The following is an 18,510-nucleotide window of genomic DNA, read 5'->3' as shown; positions in this document are numbered from 1 at the left end:
AAATTGACACGTTTTCATTTTCGGCAGAAACAAACTTTAAATCACAAAAGTGTGGACATTGATTTTTGACTGGCTGCACATGCGCAGTTTGGCGTGTCGTCGCCATAACAGCGCCTACAAATGGAATTGGTTGATTTCTATTGGACAAGCAGCTTAGGCATTGTCTGGATCATCCAATCACAAGCGAGAAAACATTAACCCGGAAATAGTTAACCCAAAGAGTTTACCGCGAAATTGAGCAGACAGACGGGGACGGGAGAAGACAAAAACGAACAAACACGGAACCGACTGAAAAAGTAGTATTGCATAGATATTATTATCATATTATACACCTCGGCTGTCCGGTACATACCGGTCAACTTGACTGACTACTAATGGACGAGTATGACGAGATGTTCGGGATAGAGGACGAGTATGAACAACAGTTCGCTGATGAGCTGGAGGTCCTGGCTGAGATGGACTGTGAGTTGTAGCCTAGTTAGATGGATAAAAGTTAGTCTGGTCAAGATAAAAAAAAATATCCAAAAGTCTTATTATTAAACCGACTTTTTCCAAACGCGGGTCGATTTGTTTGTTTCTCACCTGGGCGTCAGGTGATAACTCAGAACGGGCAGTAGGCTATAGCAGTGTTTTGAAAAGTCGCTTTATAGGGTCGTCAATAGTTCAAAATGTATTTGTCACATGAGCCGAGTACAACAGGTGTAGTAGACCTTACAGTGAAATGCTGAATACAACAGGTGTAGTAGACCTCACAGTGAAATGCTGAATACAACAGGTGTAGTAGACCTCACAGTGAAATGATGAGTACAACAGGTGTAGTAGACCTCACAGTGAAATGCTGAATACAACAGGTGTAGTAGACCTCACAGTGAAATGCTGAATACAACAGGTGTAGTAGACCTCACAGTGAAATGCTGAATACAACAGGTGTAGTAGACCTCACAGTGAAATGCTGAATACAACAGGTGTAGTAGACCTCACAGTGAAATGCTGAATACAACAGGTGTAGTAGACCTCACAGTGAACTGCTGAATACAACAGGTGTAGTAGACCTTACAGTGAAATGATGAGTACAACAGGTGTAGTAGACCTTACAGTGAAATGATGAATACAACAGGTGTAGTAGACCTCACAGTGAAATGCTGAATACAACAGGTGTAGTAGACCTTACAGTGAAATGCTGAATACAACAGGTGTAGTAGACCTCACAGTGGAATTCTGAGTACAACAGGTGTAGTAGACCTCACAGTGAAATGCTGAATACAACAGGTGTAGTAGACCTCACAGTGAAATGCTGAATACACAGGTGTAGTAGACCTCACAGTAGAAATGCTGAATACAACAGGTGTAGTAGACCTCACAGTGAAATGCTGAATACAACAGGTGTAGTAGACCTCACAGTGAAATGCTGAATACAACAGGTGTAGTAGACCTCACAGTGAAATGCTGAATACAACAGGTGTAGTAGACCTCACAGTGAAATGCTGAATACAACAGGTGTAGTCTTTACAGTGAAATGCTTACTAACAAGCTCTTCTCCCAAAATGCAGAGTTAAAAGTAGGAACAGATGTAGTAGTTCTCTAGGAACAGAAGGAGAAAATAGTGAGACAGTGGCGACCCGTTTTTAGCCGTTATTTTGGCATTAACATGTTAGAAACAATGTAAAAAAAATCATCCCACATCTCCATGTTACAGGTCTTGGTTAGGGTTCCCATGTCTCCATGTTACAGGTCTTGGTTAGGGTTCTCATGTCTCCATGTTACAGGTCTTGGTTAGGGTTCCCATGTCTCCATGTTATAGCTCTTGGTTAGGGTTCCCATGTCTCCATGTTACAGGTCTTGATTAGGGTTCCCACACGGCCATGTTACAGGTCTTGGTTAGGGTTCCCCCTCGGCCATGTTACAGGTCTTGGTTAGGGTTCCCCCTCGGCCATGTTACAGGTCTTGGTTAGGGTTCCCCCTCGGCCATGTTACAGGTCTTGGTTAGGGTTCCCCCTCGGCCATGTTACAGGTCTTGGTTAGGGTTCCCCTCGGCCATGTTACAGGTCTTGGTTAGGGTTCCCCCTCGGCCATGTTACAGGTCTTGGTTAGGGTTCCCCCTCGGCCATGTTACAGGTCTTGGTTAGGGTTCCCCTCGGCCATGTTACAGGTGACCACCTCTGCTACCTATCTATCTGCATCTCCTAACACCTGTGTGTAATTTGAGGACGCCAGAAAAGTGTTGTCACTGAAAAATACTGTCGGCTACACACTAGTCTGATGTCTCTCTCTCTCTGTGTGTTTGTCTCTGTGTGTGTGCATTCTGATGTGTGTGTGTGTGTGTCTCTCTGTGTGTGTATTCTGATGTGTGTGTGTGTCTCTGTGTGTGTTTGTGTATTCTGATGTGTGTGTGTGTCTCTGTGTGTGTGTGTGTCTCTGTGTGTGTGTCTCTCTGTGTGTGTATTCTGATGTGTGTGTGTGTCTCTCTGTGTGTGTATTCTGATGTGTGTGTGTGTGTCTCTCTGTGTGGTCAGTTAATCCAGCTCCTTCCACTAAGCGGTCAGAGTTCCGGAAGCAGAAGCCTCAGTCGTTCCAGGAAGCCATCACCGCTGGTGACCAGCCACTCAGGAGCCAATCACAGGTATCGTCAAAACGGAGCCTCGGCCAATTGGAAGGCCCGTCTGTGCCGTGTGACGGAGAGGACATAGAACACCTGCTGGCGGACGAGCCAATCAGTGAGTAGCTCTTCCCTCTTCTCTGCCGTTAGTGTGATGACGTGAGGGAGAGAGAGAGTACTGTGGTGTCTCTTGTCGTTGATGTATTTGTATCCGTGTGTAGCTCCCAAGGCTAAGCGTCTGAGGCAGGATGTGGCTAAGAAGCTGTTTGAGGTGTCTCAGGTTGATGACATCACCCCCCCGTCGTCTCCAGAGGAGTTCCATCGAACCCCGAGCAGCAGGTAGGATCATAGGTCATACTGGAACAGGCTGACCAGCCCTCTAATAACCCACTAGTACGTCAACTAGATCCAACCCTCTAATAACCCACTAGTACATCAACTAGAACCAGCTGACCAGCCCTCTAATAACCCACTAGTACATCAACTAGAACCATCTGACCAGCCCTCTAATAACCCACTAGTACATCAACTAGAACCAGCCCTCTAATAACCCACTAGTACATCAACTAGAACCAGCTGACCAGCCCTCTAATAACCCACTAGTACGTCAACTAGATCCAACCCTCTAATAACCCACTAGTACATCAACTAGAACCAGCTGACCAGCCCTCTAATAACCCACTAGTACATCAACTAGAACCAGCCCTCTAATAACCCACTAGTACATCAACTAGAACCAGCTGACCAGCCCTCTAATAACCCACTAGTACATCAACTAGAACCAGCTGACCAGCCCTCTAATAACCCACTAGTACATCAACTAGAACCAGCCCTCTAATAACCCACTAGTACATCAACTAGAACCAGCTGACCAGCCCTCTAATAACCGACTAGTACATCAACTAGAACCAGCTGACCAGCCCTCTAATAACCCACTAGTACATCAACTAGAACCAGCCCTCTAATAACCCACTAGTACATCAACTAGAACCAGCCCTCTAATAACCCACTAGTACATCAACTAGAACCAGCTCTCTAATAACCCACTAGTACATCAACTAGAACCAGCTGACCAGCCTTCTAATAACCCACTAGTACATAAACTAGAACCAGCTCTCTAATAACCCACTAGTACATCAACTAGAACCAGCTCTCTAATAACCCATTAGTACATCAACTAGAACCAGCTGACCAGCCCTCTAATAACCCACTAGTACATCAAGTAGAACCAGCTGACCAGCCTTCTAATAACCTACTAGTACATCAACTAGAACCAGCTGACCAGCCCTCTAATAACCCACTAGTACATCAACTAGAACCAGCCCTCTAATAACCCACTAGTACATCAACTAGAACCAGCCCTCTAATAACCCACTAGTACATCAACTAGAACCAGCCCTCTAATAACCCACTAGTACATCAACTAGAACCAGCCCTCTAATAACCCACTAGTACATCAACTAGAACCAGCCCTCTAATAACCCACTAGTACATCAACTAGAACCAGCTGACCAGCCCTCTAATAACCCACTAGTACATCAACTAGAACCAGCTGACCAGCCCTCTAATAACCCACTAGTACATCAACTAGAACCAGCCCTCTAATAACCCACTAGTACATCAACTAGAACCAGCTGACCAGCCCTCTAATAACCCACTAGTACATCAACTAGAACCAGCTGACCAGCCTTCTAATAACCCACTAGTACATAAACTAGAACCAGCTCTCTAATAACCCACTAGTACATCAACTAGAACCAGCTCTCTAATAACCCACTAGTACATTAACTAGAACCAGCTGACCAGCCCTCTAATAACCCACTAGTACATCAACTAGAACCAGCTGACCAGCCCTCTAATAACCCACAAGTACATCAACTAGAACCAGCTGACCAGCCCTCTAATAACCCACTAGTACATCAACTAGAACCAGCCCTCTAATAACCCACTAGTACATCAACTAGAACCAGCTGACCAGCCTTCTAATAACCCACTAGTACATCAACTAGAACCAGCTCTCTAATAACCCACTAGTACATCAACTAGAACCAGCCCTCTAATAACCCACTAGTACATCAACTAGAACCAGCTCTCTAATAACCCACTAGTACATCAACTAGAACCAGCCCTCTAATAACCCACTAGTACATCAACTAGAACCAGCCCTCTAATAACCCACTAGTACATCTACTAGAACCAGCCCTCTTCAGTGCAAGCAGAGTCAGGGTATATGCAGCAGTTTGGCCCGCCTGGCTCGTTGAGAACGGTGTGAAGTCCATTTCTTCCTAACAAAGACCTTAATTAATTTGCCAGAATTTTACGTAATTATGACATAACATTGAAGGTTGTGCAATGTAACAGCAATATTTAGACTTAGGGAAGCCACCTGTTCGATAAAATACGGAACGGTTCCGTATTTCACTGAAAGAATAGACGTTTTGTTTTCGAAATGATAATTTCTGGATTTGACCATGTTAATGACCAAAGGCTTGTATTTCTGTGTGTATATTATATTATAATGACTTGATGTAATCCAGTTCAGGAAGTAAGCTCCTAATGTCCAGTAGTGTCTGCATAGCCCAGACCTTGATGTAATTCAGTTCAGGAAGTAAGCTCCTAATGTCCAGTAGTGTCTGCATAGCCCAGACCTTGATGTAATCCAGTTCAGGAAGTAAGCTCCTAATGTCCAGTAGTGTCTGCATAGCCCAGACCTTGATGTAATTCAGTTCAGGAAGTAAGCTCCTAATATCCAGATGCATCATCCCAAGCCCTTTACGGTTTGTTTAGTCACATGGAAACTCCAACTCAAACAAAGCTATGTTCAATAGGTGGTTTCAGGCCCTGTCTGATGGTTGGTATTGATCTGTCCCAATAGGTGGTTTCAGGCCCTGTCTGATGGTTGGTATTGATCTGTCCCAATAGGTGGTTTCAGGCCCTGTCTGATGGTTGGTATTGATCTGTCCCAATAGCTGGTTTCAGGCCCTGTCTGATGGTTGGTGTTGATCTGTCCCAATAGGTGGGTTCAGGCCCTGTCTGATGGTTGGTATTGATATAGTTGGTGTTGATCTGTCCCAATAGGTGGTTTCAGGCCCTGTCTGATGGTTGGTGTTGATATAGTTGGTATTGATCTGTCCCAATAGGTGGTTTTCAGGCCCTGTCTGATGGTTGGTATTGATCTGTCCCAATAGGTGGTTTCAGGCCCTGTCTGATGGTTGGTATTGATCTGTCCCAATAGGTGGTTTCAGGCCCTGTCTGATGGTTGGTATTGATCTGTCCCAATAGCTGGTTTCAGGCCCTGTCTGATGGTTGGTGTTGATCTGTCCCAATAGGTGGGTTCAGGCCCTGTCTGATGGTTGGTATTGATATAGTTGGTGTTGATCTGTCCCAATAGGTGGTTTCAGGCCCTGTCTGATGGTTGGTGTTGATATAGTTGGTATTGATCTGTCCCAATAGGTGGTTTCAGGCCCTGTCTGATGGTTGGTATTGATCTGTCCCAATAGGTGGTTTCAGGCCCTGTCTGATGGTTGGTATTGATCTGTCCCAATAGGTGGTTTCAGGCCCTCTCTGATGGTTGGTATTGATCTGTCCCAATAGGTGGTTTCAGGCCCTGTCTGATGGTTGGTGTTGATCTGTCCCAATAGGTGGTTTCAGGCCCTGTCTGATGGTTGGTATTGATCTGTCCCAGTAGGTGGTTTCAGGCCCTGTCTGATGGTTGGTATTGATCTGTCCCAATAGGTGGTTTCAGGCCCTGTCTGATGGTTGATATTGATCTGCCCCAATAGGTGGTTTCAGGCCCTGTCTGATGGTTGGTATTGATCTGTCCCAGTAGGTGGTTTCAGGCCCTGTCTGATGGTTGGTATTGATCTGTCCCAATAGGTGGTTTCAGGCCCTGTCTGATGGTTGGTATTGATCTGTCCCAATAGGTGGTTTCAGGCCCTGTCTGATGGTTGGTATTGATATAGTTGGTATTGATCTGTCCCAATAGGTGGTTTCAGGCCCTGTCTGATGGTTGATGTTGATATAGTTGGTATTGATCTGTCCCAATAGGTGGTTTCAGGCCCTGTCTGATGGTTGGTATTGATCTGTCCCAGTAGGTGGTTTCAGGCCCTGTCTGATGGTTGGTATTGATATAGTTGGTGTTGATCTGTCCCAATAGGTGGTTTCAGGCCCTGTCTGATGGTTGATGTTGATATAGTTGGTATTGATCTGTCCCAATAGGTGGTTTCAGGCCCTGTCTGATGGTTGGTATTGATCTGTCCCAGTAGGTGGTTTCAGGCCCTGTCTGATGGTTGGTATTGATATAGTTGGTGTTGATCTGTCCCAATAGGTGGTTTCAGGCCCTGTCTGATGGTTGATATTGATCTGCCCCAATAGGTGGTTTCAGGCCCTGTCTGATGGTTGGTATTGATCCTGTCCCAGTAGGTGGTTTCAGGCCCTGTCTGATGGTTGGTATTGATATAGTTGGTGTTGATCTGTCCCAATAGGTGGTTTCAGGCCCTGTCTGATGGTTGGTGTTGATATAGTTGGTATTGATCTGTCCCAATAGGTGGTTTCAGGCCCTGTCTGATGGTTGGTATTGATCTGTCCCAATAGGTGGTTTCAGGCCCTGTCTGATGGTTGGTGTTGATATAGTTGGTTTGACTATCAGATTGCGTAGATCTAGATCATAGATATATAGATGCATAGATCTGCCCCATTCAGTCTATTCGTATTAGTAACAGAGGCAGCAGCCAATGTCAATATGAGGAACTCTCAAATCAAAGTGTGTGTGTGTGTGTGTGTGTGTGTGTGTGTGTGTGTGTGTGTGTGTGTGTAGACCCCAGCTAATCCCGGTGATCTTGGACATCAGTGGCTTCGCAGCCATCCAGGAGTCTCCTCGGAGAGTCACCGCGGCAACGTCGTGTCACGTTCTGAAGCGCCCCCCGGCCGAGGGGGGATACGTTAGCGTGACGGACCAGACAGGAAACCGCGTCTACCTCCGACAGACAGACGACATGAGGGGAAAGGTAAACTTTTAGCCAATCACTGAGCTTTACCTGATCCACCAATCACCTCTCTCTCTGTCTCCCTTATTTACTGTCTTATAGGACCCCAGTCACCTCTCTCTCTGTCTCCCTTATTTACTGTCTTATAGGACCCCAGTCACCTCTCTCTCTGTCTCGCTTATTTACTGTCTTATAGGACCCCAGTCAACTCTCTCTCTGTCTCCCTTATTTACTGTCTTATAGGACCCCAGTCACCTCTCTCTCTGTCTCCCTTATTTACTGTCTTATAGGACCCCAGTCACCTCTCTCTCTGTCTCCCTTATTTACTGTGTCTTATAGGCTGTGGACCCCAGTGCTTTTCGTAGCTCCCATAATGCATTGGGTTTGCTGGCTGTTCCCATCGAGGTACTGAGAGAACAGGTGGCCGAGAAGGTGAGTACACCCCCACAGCTAACCTTGCGGGGACACACAATTCATTTTCTGTAAACCTAACACGTACTCTTAACCTAATCCTAACCTTAACCCAAAAACATAACCCTAGCTCCTAACCCTAGCTCCTAACCCTAGCTCCTAACCCTTAACCTAATCCTAACCTTAACCCTAGCTCCTAACCCTAGCTCCTAACCCTAGCTCCTAACCCATAACCTAATCCTAACCTTAACCCTAGCTCCTGACCCTAGCTCCTAACCCTAGCTCCTAACCCTTAACCTAAACCTATCCTTAACCCAAAGACTTAACCCTAGCTCCTAACCCTAGCTCCTATCCTTAGCTCCTAACCCTTAACCTAATCCTAACCTTAACCCTAGCTCCTAACCCTAGCTCCTAACCCTAGCTCCTAACCCTTAACCTAATTCTAACCTTAACCTCTAAACCCCCTAGAAACAGCATTTTACCTTATGGGGACCAACAAAATGTTCCCAGTTTGTCAAATGTTAGTTTGTTTACTATTCTACTTCTGGTCTTCAAGTATAGTTAAACCTTCACCTTAAACACGTCCACACACACGCTTCCAAAGTCTACAGCTGACTGAGCTGACTGTTTCTGACTGAGCTGACTGTTTCTGACTGAGCTGACTGTTTTTGACTGAGCTGACTGTTTTTGACTGTTTCTGACTGAGCTGTCTGTTTCTGTCTGACTGTTTCTGTCTGACTGTTTCTGTCTGACTGTTTCTGTCTGACTGTTTCTGTCTGACTGTTTCTGTCTGACTGTTTCTGTCTGAGCTGACTGTTTCTGTCTGAGCTGACTGTTTCTGTCTGAGCTGACTGTTTCTGTCTGAGCTGACTGTTTCTGACTGACTGAGCTGACTGTTTCTGTCTGTTTCTGACTGACTGAGCTGACTGTTTCTGTCTGACTGAGCTGATTGTTTCTGTCTGTTTCTGACTGACTGAGCTGACTGGTTCTGTCTGTTTCTGACTAACTGAGCTGACTGTTTCTGACTGACTGAGCTCACTGTTTCTGACTGTTTCTGGCTGACTCTTTCTGTCTGACTGAGCTGACTCTTTCTGTCTGACTGAGCTGACTCTTTCTGTCTGACTGAGCTGACTCTTTCTGTCTGACTGAGCTGACTCTTTCTGTCTGACTGAGCTGACTCTTTCTGTCTGACTGAGCTGACTGTTTCTGACTGTTTTTGACTGAGCTGACTGTTTTCTGACTGAGCTGTCTGTTTCTGTCTGTTTCTGGCTGACTCTTTCTGTCTGACTGAGCTGATTCTTTCTGTCTGACTGAGCTGACTCTTTCTGTCTGACTGAGCTGACTCTTTCTGTCTGACTGAGCTGACTCTTTCTGTCTGACTGAGCTGACTCTTTCTGTCTGACTGAGCTGACTCTTTCTGTCTGACTGAGCTGACTCTTTCTGACTGTTTTTGACTGAGCTGACTCTTTCTGACTGTTTTTGACTGAGCTGACTGTTTCTGACTGAGCTGTCTGTTTCTGTCTGACTGAGATGACTCTTTCTGTCTGACTGAGCTGACTTTCTGTCTGACTGAGCTGACTCTTTCTGTCTGACTGAGCTGACTCTTTCTGTCTGACTGAGCTGACTCTTTCTGTCTGACTGAGCTGACTGTTTCTGTCTGACTGAGCTGACTTTCTGTCTGACTGAGCTGACTCTTTCTGTCTGACTGAGCTGACTCTTTCTGTCTGACTGAGCTGACTTTCTGTCTGACTGAGCTGACTTTCTGTCTGACTGAGCTGACTCTTTCTGTCTGACTGAGCTGACTCTTTCTGTCTGACTGAGCTGACTCTTTCTGTCTGACTGAGCTGACTCTTTCTGTCTGACTGAGCTGACTCTTTCTGTCTGACTGAGCTGACTCTTTCTGTCTGACTGAGCTGACTCTTTCTGTCTGACTGAGCTGACTCTTTCTGACTGTTTTTGACTGAGCTGACTCTTTCTGACTGTTTTTGACTGAGCTGACTCTTTCTGACTGTTTTTGACTGAGCTGACTCTTTCTGACTGTTTTTGACTGAGCTGACTGTTTCTGACTGTTTTTGACTGAGCTGACTCTTTCTGACTGTTTTTGACTGAGCTGACTCTTTCTGACTGTTTTTGACTGAGCTGACTCTTTCTGACTGTTTTTGACTGAGCTGACTGTTTCTGACTGTTTTTGACTGAGCTGACTGTTTCTGACTGAGCTGTCTGTTTCTGTCTGTTTCTGACTGACTGAGCTGACTGTTTCTGTCTGTTTCTGATTTTCTGACTGTTTCTGCAGCGTCATCGCCAAGTGGTGGAGGAATCTCAGCGCCTAACAGAGCGACTCAACAGGTGTGTGTGTACATGCAGTACCAATCTAAAGTTAAAGTTACTCATTCAAGGGGTTTTTCTTTATGTTGAAAAATAGTGAAGACATGAACTATGAAATAACACATGGAATCATGTAGTAACCAAAAAAGTGTTAAACAAATCAAAATATATTTGAGATTCTTCAAAGTTGCCACCCTTGGCTTTGATGACAGCTTTGCACACTCTTGGCATTCTCTCAACCAGCTTCACCTGGAATGCTTTTCCAGCAGTCTTGAAGGAGTTCCCACATATGCTGAGCACTTGTTGGCTCCTTCACTCTGCGGTCCAACTCATCCCAAACCATCTCATTTGGTTGAGATCGGGTTAATGTGGAGGCCAGGTCATCTGACGCAACACTCCATCACTCTCCTTGGTCAAATAGCCTTTACACAGCCTGGAGGTGTGTTGGCTCATTGTCCTGTTGAAAAACAAAATGATAGTCCCACTCAGCCCAAACCAGATGGGACGGCGTATCGCTGCAGAATGCTGTGGCAGCCATGCTGGTTACGTGTGCCTTGAATTCTAAATAAATCACAGACAGTGTCACCAGCAAAGCACCATCACACCTCCTCCTCCATGCTTCACGGTGGGAACCACACATGCAGAGATCATCCGTTCACCTACTCTGTGTCTCACAAAGACACGGCGGTTGGAACCACAAATAGACTCCTCAGACCAAAGGACAGATTTCCACCGGTCTAATGTCCATTACTCGTGTTTCTTGGCCCAAGCAAGTCTCTTCTTCTTATTGGTGTCCTTTGATTTGATTTGATTTTATTAGGATCTCTTTTAGTCCCATTTGGACTAATCTTCCAAGAGTCCTTAACATTAAAATATAATTTATAATACAAACACACTTTCACATCTAACACACTATTACAACATACATAATACACATAAAGCATAATGACTCAGTCTAAAAAATATTGATTCTTCATCTACTATAGTCCCACAACATTTCTATATGCTATATTTAAATTGTTTTTAAATAATGTTTAAACTTATATATTTAAAGGTTTCTAGTTTGCTCAGTTAATTTATTCAATTTCTTTATTGCTCTAAATCGAAATGTTATTTTGTATTTTTTTCTGTCTGGACAACACATAGATGGTGGACAATCTATTCCTAGTATTTACTGAATGTCTGTCTCTTAACCAATCTATTCCTAGTATTTACTGAATGTCTGTCTCTTAACCAATCTATTCCTAGTATTTACTGAATGTCTGTCTCTTACCATCTGAATACCTGCTGTGAATAGAACTTGGCCGTTTTAAATGATGTATATTATAAAATAAGATAAGCATGTTTTAGTCAATTATCTTGTCGATTGATGACCAACCAAGAACACTGCGCATGACTGCATCAGAAGAACCATATCTCCACCTTAAAACAACCCATGACTACAACAGAAGAACCACATCTCCACCTTAAAACAAACCCATGACTGCATCAGAAGAACCACATCTCCACCTTAAAACAACCCATGACTGCAACAGAAGAACCACATCTCCACCTTAAAACAACCCATGACTGCATCAGAAGAACCACATCTCCACCTTAAAACAACCCATGACTGCATCAGAAGAACCATATCTCCACCTTAAAACAACCCATGACTGCATCAGAAGAACCATATCTCCACCTTAAAACAACCCATGACTGCAACAGAAGAACCACATCTCCACCTTAAAACAACCCATGACTGCAACAGAAGAACCACATCTCCACCTTAAAACAACCCATGACTGCATCAGAAGAACCACATCTCCACCTTAAAACAACCCATGACTGCATCAGAAGAACCACATCTCCACCTTAAAACAATCCTTGCTGCTTTATTCTGTGCATTCTGCAGCCTCCTAACTTCACTAGATGATGCATTTCCCCAGGCCACCGAACAATAGTTCACTTGACTCTCAACCAATGCCTGTGTTATTTGCTGAAGGATTTTCCCTTGTAAATATTTAGCTATCCTTCTGATTGTGCATGCTGTTTTAATATATATTTTTTTACATAGATTAGTTATTTGAGACGACGATGATAAGCAGTTGTCTAGCTGCACTCCCAGTAGTTTGGTTTATCCATAAGACCATAACCTGTAGATTTACCATCAGGTAATGACTTCAATAGGTTTAACACCTCCTCCACTGTAGATTTACCACCAGGTAATGACTTCAATAGGTTTGACACCTCCTCCACTGTAGATTTACCATCAGGTAATGACTTCAATAGGTTTAACACCTCCTCCACTGTAGATTTACCAATCAGGTAATGACTTCAATAGGTTTGACACCTCCTCCACTGTAGATTTACCATCAGGTAATGACTTCAATAGGTTTAACACCTCCTCCACTGTAGATTTACCATCAGGTAATGACTTCAATAGGTTTAACACCTCCTCCACTGTAGATTTACCATCAGGTAATGACTTCAATAGGTTTAACACCTCCTCCACTGTAGATTTACCATCAGGTAATGACTTCAATAGGTTTGACACCTCCTCCACTGTAGATTTACCACCAGGTAATGACTTCAATAGGTTTAACACCTCCTCCACTGTAGATTTACCATCCAGGGGTAATGACTTCAATAGGTTTAACACCTCTCCTCTGACACCGTTTGTAGACTAAAAGAGCAGATCTTATTGCTCATAATATGATCATCAATCCATTGGACAATAGCTTGTTTGGAAGAATTTATGTCTACATGTTGCTTAGTAATTTAATTTCTGTGTAAAAAAAATCAGCAAATGATTGTCACTATTAGTATAGTAAAATGATTGGCACTATTAGTAGTAGTAAAATGATTGGCACTATTAGTATGTAGTAAAATGATTGGCACTATTAGTAGTAGTAAAATGATTGGCACTATTAGCAGTAGTAAAATGATTGTCACTATTAGTAGTAGTAAAATGATTGTCACTATTAGTAGTAGTAAAATGATTGGCACTATAGTAGTAGTAAAATGAATTGGCACTATTAGTAGTAGTAAAATGATTGGCACTATTAGTAGTAGTAAAATGATTGGCCACTATTGTAGTAGTAAAATGATGGCACTATTAGTAGTAGAAAATGATTGTCACTATTAGTAGTAGTAAAATGATGGCACTATTAGTAGTAGTAAACTGATTGTCACTTATTAGCAGTAGTAAAATGATTGTCACTATTAGTAGTAGTAAAATGATTGTCACTATTAGTAGTAGTTAAAATGATTGGCACTATTAGTAGTAGTAAAATGATTGGCACTATTAGTAGTAGTAAAATGATTGGCACTATTAGTAGTAGTAAAATGATTGGCACTACTTAGTAGTAGTAAAATGATTGTCACTATTAGTAGTAGTAAAATGATTTGGCACTATTAGTAGTAGTAAAATGATTGTCACTATTAGTAGTAGTAAAATGATTGGCACTATTAGTAGTAGTTAAAATGATTGGCACTATAGCAGTAGTAAATTGATTGTCACTATTAGTAGTAGTAAAATGACTTGTCCACTATTAGTAGTAGTAAAATGATTGGCACTATTAGTAGTAGTAAAATGATTGGCACTATTAGTAGTAGTAAAATGATTGGCACTATTAGTAGTAGTAAAATGATTGGCACTATTAGTAGTAGTAAATGATTGGCACATTAGTAGTAGTAAAATGATTGTCACTATTAGTAGTGAGTGAAAATGATTGGCACTATTAGTAGTATGTAAAATGATTGTCACTATTAGTAGTAGTAAAATGATTGGCACTATTAGTAGTAGTAATAGTACAATATCAACTGGTCCTGTTATCATTCTCCCGCCAACCTCCACACTAGATGGGCATGAGGAGATAGATGTACCAAGTAAGCCCTTAACTGTGTTCCATACCTTTTTACAATCATTTTTACAATCAGTAAAAGCATTGTTGTAAAATAACTTTTTTCCCTTCGATTCAATTTAACGGCATAATTACGTCATGTTCTATAATTCCTTTAGTAGTGGTTTCTTTGCAGCAATTCGACCATGAAGGCCTGATTCACACAGTCTCCTCTGAACAGTTGATGTTGAGATGTGTCTGTTACTTGAACTCTGTGAAGCATTTATTTGGGCTGCAGTTTCTGAGGCTGGTAACTCTAATGAAATGATCCTCTGAGGCAGAGGTAACTCTGAGTCTTCCTTTCCTGTGGCGGTCCTCATGAGAGACAGTTTCATCACAGCAGAGGTAACTCTGAGTCTTCCTTTCCTGTGGCGGTCCTCATGAGAGACAGTTTCATCACAGCAGAGGTAACTCTGAGTCTTCCTTTCCTGTGGCGGTCCTCATGAGAGCCAGTTTCATCATAGCAGAGGTAACTCTTATTCTTCCTTTCCTGTGGCGGTCCTCATGAGAGCCAGTTTCATCATAGCAGAGGTAACTCTGGGTCTTCCTTTCCTGTGGCGGTCCTCATGAGAGCCAGTTTCATCATAACAGAGGTAACTCTGAGTCTTCCTTTCCTGTGGCGGTCCTCATGAGAGCCAGTTTCATCATAGCAGAGGTAACTCTGGGTCTTCCTTTCCTGTGGCGGTCCTCATGAGAGCCAGTTTCATCATAGCAGAGGTAACTCTGGGTCTTCCTTTCCTGTGGCGGTCCTCATGAGAGCCAGTTTCATCATAGCAGAGGTAACTCTGAGTCTTCCTTTCCTGTGGCGGTCCTCATGAGAGACAGTTTCATCATAGCAGAGGTAACTCTGGGTCTTCCTTTCCTGTGGCGGTCCTCATGAGAGCCAGTTTCATCATAGCAGAGGTAACTCTGGGTCTTCCTTTCCTGTGGCGGTCCTCATGAGAGCCAGTTTCATCATAGCAGAGGTAACTCTGGGTCTTCCTTTCCTGTGGCGGTCCTCATGAGAGACAGTTTCATCATAGCAGAGGTAACTCTGGGTCTTCCTTTCCTGTGGCGGTCCTCATGAGAGACAGTTTCATCATAGAACTTGATGGTTTTTGCGACTGCACTTGAAGAAACTTTCAAAGTTGTTGAAATCTTCCCGATTGACTGACCTTCATGTCTTAAAGTAATGATGGCCTGTCGTTTCACTTTGCTTATTTGAGCTGTTCTTGCCATAATATGGACTTGGTCTTTTACCAAATCTTCTGTATACCACCCCTACCTTAAGGCATTAAGAGGGAAAGAAATTCCACATTAACTTTTAACAAGGTGCACCTGTTAATTGAAATGCATTCCAGGTGACTACCTCATGAAGCTGGTTGAGAGAATGCCAAGAGTGTGCAAAGCTGTCACCAAGGCAAAGGGTGGCTACTTTGAAGAATCTAAAATATAAATATATTTTATATATATTGTTTAATACTTTTTTGGTTACTACATGATTCCATATGTGTTATTTCATAGTTTTGATGTCTTCACTATTATTCTACAATGTAGAAAATAGTAAAAATAAAGAAAAACCCTGGAATTAGTAGGTGTCCAAACTTTTGACTGGTGCTGTATCACCTGATAGATATTGTCGTTTCTGTACATTAATACTTGTTTAAAGCATAAACGTGTGTGTGTGTGTGTGTTCAGTCAAGTGGATGAAGAGTTTGGAGAGCTGGACGGCAGACAGAGAGAAGAGGGGGATCGAGAGGAGGAGGAGGAGGAATCTTCTCGTCTCTGGGTGGATCAGTTTTCTCCTCAACACTACACTGAACTACTCAGCGACGACGTGAGTGGTGGAGGGGGAACGGGACTCTAGCTCTTTCATCTTTACTTCCCAAGCCTGTGTGTGTGTGTGTGTGTGTGTGTGTGTGTGTGTGTGTGTGTGTGTGTGTTGTGTGTTGTGTGTGTGTGTGTGTGTGTGTGTGTGTAATTACTGTGTTAATTTCTGTGTGTATAGTGTCTGTGTATGTAATTGCTGTGTGTATAGTGTCTGTGTATGTCATTGCTGTGTGTATATTGTGTGTGTGTGTGTGTGTAGTGTGTGTGTATAATGTGTTTCTGTGTGTGTGTATAATGTGTGTGTGTGTGTGTGTATAATGTGTTTTTGTGTGTATAATGTGTTTTTGTGTGTATAATGTGTGTGTGTGTATAATGTGTGTGTGTGTGTATAATGTGTTTCTGTGTGTATAATGTGTGTGTGTGTGTGTGTATAATGTGTATAATGTGTGTGTGTGTATAATGTGTTTCTGTGTGTATAATGTGTGTGTGTGTGTATAATGTGTGTGTGTGTGTGTATGTGTGTGTGTGTATAATGTGTGTGTGTGTGTGTATAATGTGTGTGTGTGTGTATAATGTGTGTGTGTGTGTATAATGTGTGTGTGTGTAGTTCACCAACCGCTGTTTGCTGAAGTGGCTGAAGCTGTGGGACCAGGTGGTGTTTGGACGAGAGAGGAAGACACGCCCACCCCCAGCCGAGAGGCCCGACCAGAACACAGCCAATCAGGACCAGGGACGCTTCAATAAGGGCCGGGGTCGCTTTAATTCCACCAACCGGAGCCAAGGGAACTTTAATCAAGCCAATCAGAAATTTAAGACCAAGAGTCAGATCACTGAGGAGCTTCTGGAGGCCGAACTGGACCAATACAAAAGGCCCAAATACAAGGTAGGTAGAACTACACAGACTGATAAATACAAGGTAGGTAGAACTACACATCACACAGACTGATAAATACAAGGTAGGTAGAACTACACAGACCGATAAATACAAGGTAGGTAGACCCACACAGACTGATAAATACAAGGTAGGTAGAACTACACAGACTGATAAATACAAGGTAGGTAGACTCACACAGACTGATAAATACAAGGTAGGTAGAACTACACAGACTGATAAAGACAAGGTAGGTAGACCCACACAGACTGATAAAGACAAGGTAGGTAGAACTACACAGACTGATAAATACAAGGTAGGTAGACTCACACAGACCGATAAATACAAGGTAGGTAGAACTACACAGACTGATAAATACAAGGTAGGTAGAACTACACAGACTGATAAATACAAGGTAACTACACAGACTGATAAATACAAGGTAGGTAGAACTACACAGACTGATAAATACAAGGTAGGAAGAACTACACAGACTGATAAATACAAGGTAGGTAGACTCACACAGACTGATAAATACAAGGTAGGAAGAACTACACAGACTGATAAATACAAGGTAGGGAAGAACTACACAGACTGATAAATACAAGGTAGGTAGACCAATCTGTCCTCCTCCCACTAGGTGGTGCTGCTGTCAGGTTATATAGCTGTTAGTATATATACTACTAGGTTAATATAGCTGGTTAATCTGTCGTCCTCCCACTAGGTGGTGCTGCTCTCTGGTCCTCCGGGTTTAGGGAAGACCACTCTAGCCCACATCATCGCTAAGCATGCTGGGTACAACGTGGTGGAGATTAACGCCAGGTGGGTTTAACGACTTCAACAAGTTGATGCTGTGGTTTCCCATAGCAACTAAGTGGTTGTTGATGCTGTGGTGTCCCATAGTAACTAAGGTGGTGTTGATGCTGTGGTTTCCCATAGTAACTAAGGGGTTGTTGATGCTGTGGTTTCCCATAGTAACTAAGGGGTTGTTGATGCTGTGGTTTCCCATAGTAACTAAGGGGTTGTTGATGCTGTGGTTTCCCATAGTAACTAAGGGGTTGTTGATGCTGTGGTTTCCCATAGTAACTAAGGGGTTGTTGATGCTGTGGTTTCCCATAGTAACTAAGGGGTTGTTGACGCTGTGGTTTCCCATAGTAACTAAGGGGTTGTTGACGCTGTGGTTTCCATAGTAACTAAGGGGTTGTTGACGCTGTGGTTTCCCATAGTAACTAAGGGGTTGTTGACGCTGTGGTTTCCCATAGTAACTAAGGGGTTGTTGACGCTGTGGTTTCCCATAGTAACTAAGGTGTTGTTGACGCTGTGGTTTCCCATAGTAACTAAGGGGTTGTTGACGCTGTCGTTTCCCATAGTAACTAAGGTGTTGTTGACGCTGTGGTTTCCCATAGTAACTAAGGGTTGTTGACGCTGTCGTTTCCATAATAACTAAGGGGTTGTTGATGCTGTGGTTTCCATAGTGATGACCGCAGTGCGGAGCTGTTCCAGAAGCGTATCGACACAGCGACCCAGATGAGGTCAGTGCTGGGAGCCAATGAGAAGCCTAACTGCCTCATCATTGACGAGATTGACGGAGCGCCCGCCGTAAGTCCCGCCCACCACTCCGTCCCTGCC

The 18,510-nt window shown here is 43.4% G+C and overlaps 1 protein-coding gene across 1 annotated transcript; it reads left to right on the top strand.

The window, feature by feature from the left end:
* Positions 1–152: 152 nt before the first annotated feature.
* On the top strand, positions 153–18,480 carry LOC110517293 (CTF18, chromosome transmission fidelity factor 18 homolog (S. cerevisiae); the record flags this gene model as incomplete). The annotated part of the gene is given in 10 exon segments (XM_036973576.1): positions 153–462; positions 2,514–2,714; positions 2,818–2,935; positions 7,413–7,602; positions 7,921–8,013; positions 10,286–10,338; positions 15,879–16,017; positions 16,618–16,893; positions 17,606–17,703; positions 18,357–18,480. Coding segments are annotated over 10 exon segments (1,380 nt in total), but the record flags the coding sequence as incomplete, so codon positions are not given.
* Between the last annotated feature and the right edge of the window lie 30 nt (positions 18,481–18,510).

The sequence above is a fragment of the Oncorhynchus mykiss genome, unplaced genomic scaffold (genome assembly GCF_013265735.2).
Source record: "Oncorhynchus mykiss isolate Arlee unplaced genomic scaffold, USDA_OmykA_1.1 un_scaffold_270, whole genome shotgun sequence".
NCBI classification, from domain to species: domain Eukaryota; kingdom Metazoa; phylum Chordata; class Actinopteri; order Salmoniformes; family Salmonidae; genus Oncorhynchus; species Oncorhynchus mykiss.
The sequence above is the reverse complement of the archived record's forward strand: the minus strand, read 5'-3'. Positions and strand labels throughout refer to the sequence as shown.